The following is a 3,979-nucleotide window of genomic DNA, read 5'->3' on the forward strand; positions in this document are numbered from 1 at the left end:
CCAGAACAGCCAAACTTGTAAAACTCGAGGCAATAGAAGACATCTATTAAAAGCACAAGCCCACAAGGAACTAAACATAGCCTTGCTGTTCCCATGCGTGGCTGCCTCTGTGTCATTGCTCCCTCCTGCAGGAAGGTGGGGACACAGCCAGCTTTGTTTATAGAATCACAGCTCAGCCTCAAGTAACTGTGGGCAGGAAACTGTCCCTACCTCTGGGGCTTGTGAACTGAACAGCAGACTGTGTGTGCTTCAAGGCACCCAGAGAATGTTTCATCTCCTAAAAAAAATGTTTATGAAAGTTCCATTATCCATGTAACAGTCTCTGAACATGAACCAAATGTGCAACCTCAGAAAAATCAATGATCAAATAGAGAGTAGAAGTGTACTCTGCCAAACCAAAGTGCTGCTCAGCCAAATCTCCTGAATGGGAAACACTGACAAAGATATGCCTGGCAGCTGTAGCTACAGCCCCACCCCACTCCAGTAACTCAGCACAAGAACTTTACTAAACTTCAGAAGAGTCTACAAGGGGGGAAAAAAAATCCCTTTTAAGGAAGCATTTCATGACAATCAGGTTGTACATGCCCATTCCATTCCCTTGGACAAAGGAAGCAGAAGCTACATACATGGTTCTTTTCCTGTCCCTGTTCTGAGCTTCTGCACCAGTTAGCCAAAAATAAATCCCATTCCACAACCATATATGTGCAACAGCCTCCTGGTGAGTGTGAACCCCCTCCAGCACTGCTGTTACTCCACCAGGCGAAGACACTCTGCCACTGCTGCTGGAAAATGCACATAACCCAGCTCAACCGGGAATGCCTTTTACATCTCTTCTCTTTTCTGGACAAAAACAGTAGGAAAAATCTAGCAAAAACATGTCACAAGTTACTAGAAGTATTTCAGGATCCTTTACTGTGGTCTTTGTTGAACTTTCATTCTCCAGTGGAACTAAAGAAGGACAATTTTCTCCTGGGGCCTGCTTTAAAACACTTATCCATCTGCTGGTATTCAGAGAGAGTCAAGGTGTGTAATATTGAAGATTGGATGAAAAACAGTTTCCAGAAAGACTTCTGTAAGAGGCATGAGAACACTGTCAGTGATTTTTTACTAGACGTTTGCAACAGGTACGTTCTGTGGGTGTCAGCGTGTAGTAACTGCTTTGAGGTGAGTGAAGTCAGAGTTATTTCAAATACTCCATAACCCTTGCCTGAAATAAGAGCATGAAGTACATGAGTGCTTTGCCTTTACAACTGTAGTGTAAGTTCATTTTACAGTGGCAATAGTGTATACTTCCTCTACATTTCCCTCCTTTTTTTCCTAAGAATTAGTTATTAATATGGGAAAGTGCACTCCTGCTTCCCATACTGCTGCTCAGCTAAATGACACCATTCTGGCAGTGTCTGGGGGGTGCCTGCAGCCGTGCTCTGATTTCAAACAGTGAACACACTTCATTACAACCAAGTTCAATTAACATGTTACTAAGTGTCAACTTTAGTTCAGTCTAAAAAGTAAATATTGCTATTACACTGAAGTTTAAACTCCTAGCTGCTTCTAAACTGCAGTGAGGGAAGAGAAATGCCACCATGGAAAAGCAGCTCTGGGTGCACAGCTTTTCCCTCACAGCTCTGCTGCTGCAAGGCAGCTCTGAGGAAGGAGCAGAGCAGCGGCAGGAGGAGGCTCACAGGGTAGAGCCAGTCCCACTGTGTATGGGTAACACCAGGGCTGGCTTGGTCCCAAAGCAGAGCCAGGGGGCCATGGCAGCAGCTCCCTGACATGGTGCACCTGTGCCACAACCCTCAGCTTTGGAGCAACAACTGAAAAATTATGGGATAGTGACAGGAGAGAGCCAGCAGCAGTGCAATCTCAAAACAAGGATTGAAAAGCAGCTTCAAAATGGATTAAATTGCAAATGCCAGATTTCTGAAGTAAATGTTCTAGAACAATTGATAAATATCTGGATTAATTGAGGAATTAGCATACTTGTTCCTAGAAAGGATAAAACAATATCCTACCTCTTTTTGCTGCAACCCATTGAAAGCATTCCCAGTCCTAGCACTGTGTACAAAGAAAAATGCAAATCAAATATCTAGCTTTTCTTCCTGAGTTTAAAGTAGTTTTATTCTGTTAGAGCCTTTCTTGACTGTTGCCAGCTTTCTCCTCCAACTGCTCCAAACAGAAAAGAGTTAAAAAAAATTTCCGTTCTAGAGGTCTCACAAGAGCAACATTAACACAGACCTATGTGTGATGCTCAGTTTAGCCAGGTGGATGCTGAAATGCTGCTGCCTGGAGAGGGGGCTGAGTGAGGAGCCAGACATGGTACATGTTTGCACAGGGCCCTGCTCAGCACAGCAGCTGCTCTAGGACAGCTGCACAGCATCCACGCCCCACTGGGGACAGGCCTTTCCTGTACTTCCCCAGGCCTACTCAAGCAGCAAGAAAAAGCTTTTTTCATTTGCTGCATCATTGTTTATAACAAGAGTTACCAGTTTCAGTGACTCAAAGGAAAGTTTAAGACCTGAGTGGGGTTTGAACATCAAACACTCTTTAGGAAGTAGCTGGCACCTATTCAGTAAATCCAAGGAGATAAATTATATCTGTAATTCCTGAAAATTAAGAGTGGGAGTGCCTTATTTGCTCGTGCTCAGCATGTCTGCATAGCAGTCTCTTCTCAGTTGTCCTCCACTTCATCCTGAAATTAATCTCTCTGCTGGGTCTCCACTGTCTGTGCCTGGAGAAGCACAGCGCCATCCAACTGCTTAAGAAAAAATGATGCAGCCACAGGTTAAAGAGGCCTCCACATGCCACTGTGCCAGCTGAGCTAGAGATGTTGCTACTAACAGAAAAAGCAAAGGAGGTAAGCTTTGCCTTTAGTTAAGCTGAACATTAAGCTCTACATGTGCACTCACCTACTTGCGTCTCCTTGCCCCTCCTGATGAAGAGGAGGCATTTTTCCAACCTTCATATTTATTCTTGATGTTATTTGCTTCTACAAGCTCTGTGATTTATTTCTCCCATCTCACCTGTCACCATCCTGCTTTCAGATGTCCAAATCTGCTGTCTCTGACCCTCTCTGGATGTGGCCATGTTACAGATGACTGCATTTTGCAGCTTCTCAAGAACTGCCCAAACCTGAAGAGCCTCAAACTGGAGAACTGTGTGCGGATCACTGACCACACCCTGGAGGCAGTGACCCGCCACGGGGCATCACTGCGAACACTCCATGTGGATTTCTGTCGCAATGTAACACAAGCTGGGCTAGAGAGAGTCAGGGAAAAGTGTCCTTCAGTAATGCTGAGAGCGGAGAGAAGTGCTAACATGATCCCAGACAGTAAGCCAGAAAGAAAGCTGATGCTTGAAAAAGCATCAAGAAAATTGGTTCAGCTTTAAAGTGTGGGTATTTTTCCTCACTGAGGTAGCAATGAACTGTTGCTACTTCCATGGGTTTTGGTCAAGTCCAAACAAATGGTTGTTTTGTAAAGGGAAAAGACATTCATCTCCTCCTGGATGGGCTTCAGGAAAAAACTGTTTGCTCTCTGTTGTTCCTGAAACTGGGAAACCCTGCATTGCTATCACAAAATGCCAGATCTGCTGAAAACTGCAGTTCTGGTACCCTCCTGCTGCAGATGCTCCTCACTCAGAAGAGGGAAGCAGCAGTGTGTTTATTGAAGCCAAATAATTTGATAGAGTTCAATAAATTTTATGAACTTTTAAGAAAGTTTAACAGTAATTTGACACGGTGCAGTAAGTTTGATGGCAAGGTTCACTGACTGCATGGAAGAAACACAGAGTGAACTGAGGCAGAATGAGTCACACAGGGACCTGAGAACACAAACATCAAGGAAGAGCCTCCCACTGGGTGACGAGGTTCAGACTGGACCCTGCACTTTCAAAACTCCTGATGTAATGGGCAAGGGCATGAAGCCACAACAGAGAGAGCATGAGTCACTGTAGTATTTTCACAAATTTCAGGACAAGAGTG

The 3,979-nt window shown here is 44.5% G+C and overlaps 1 protein-coding gene across 1 annotated transcript; it reads left to right on the forward strand.

Moving 5' to 3' along the window:
* The first annotated feature begins 730 nt into the window (after positions 1 to 730).
* Positions 731 to 3,678, forward strand: FBXL22 (F-box and leucine rich repeat protein 22). Its single transcript, XM_053987978.1, has 2 exons — positions 731 to 1,124; positions 3,042 to 3,678. The coding sequence occupies exons 1-2, from the start codon at positions 790 to 792 to the stop codon at positions 3,385 to 3,387; spliced, it is 681 nt and encodes a 226-aa protein (XP_053843953.1). The 5' UTR covers positions 731 to 789; the 3' UTR covers positions 3,388 to 3,678.
* Positions 3,679 to 3,979: the final 301 nt, after the last annotated feature.

The sequence above is a fragment of the Vidua macroura genome, chromosome 12, assembly GCF_024509145.1.
Source record: "Vidua macroura isolate BioBank_ID:100142 chromosome 12, ASM2450914v1, whole genome shotgun sequence".
In the NCBI taxonomy this organism is placed as follows: domain Eukaryota; kingdom Metazoa; phylum Chordata; class Aves; order Passeriformes; family Viduidae; genus Vidua; species Vidua macroura.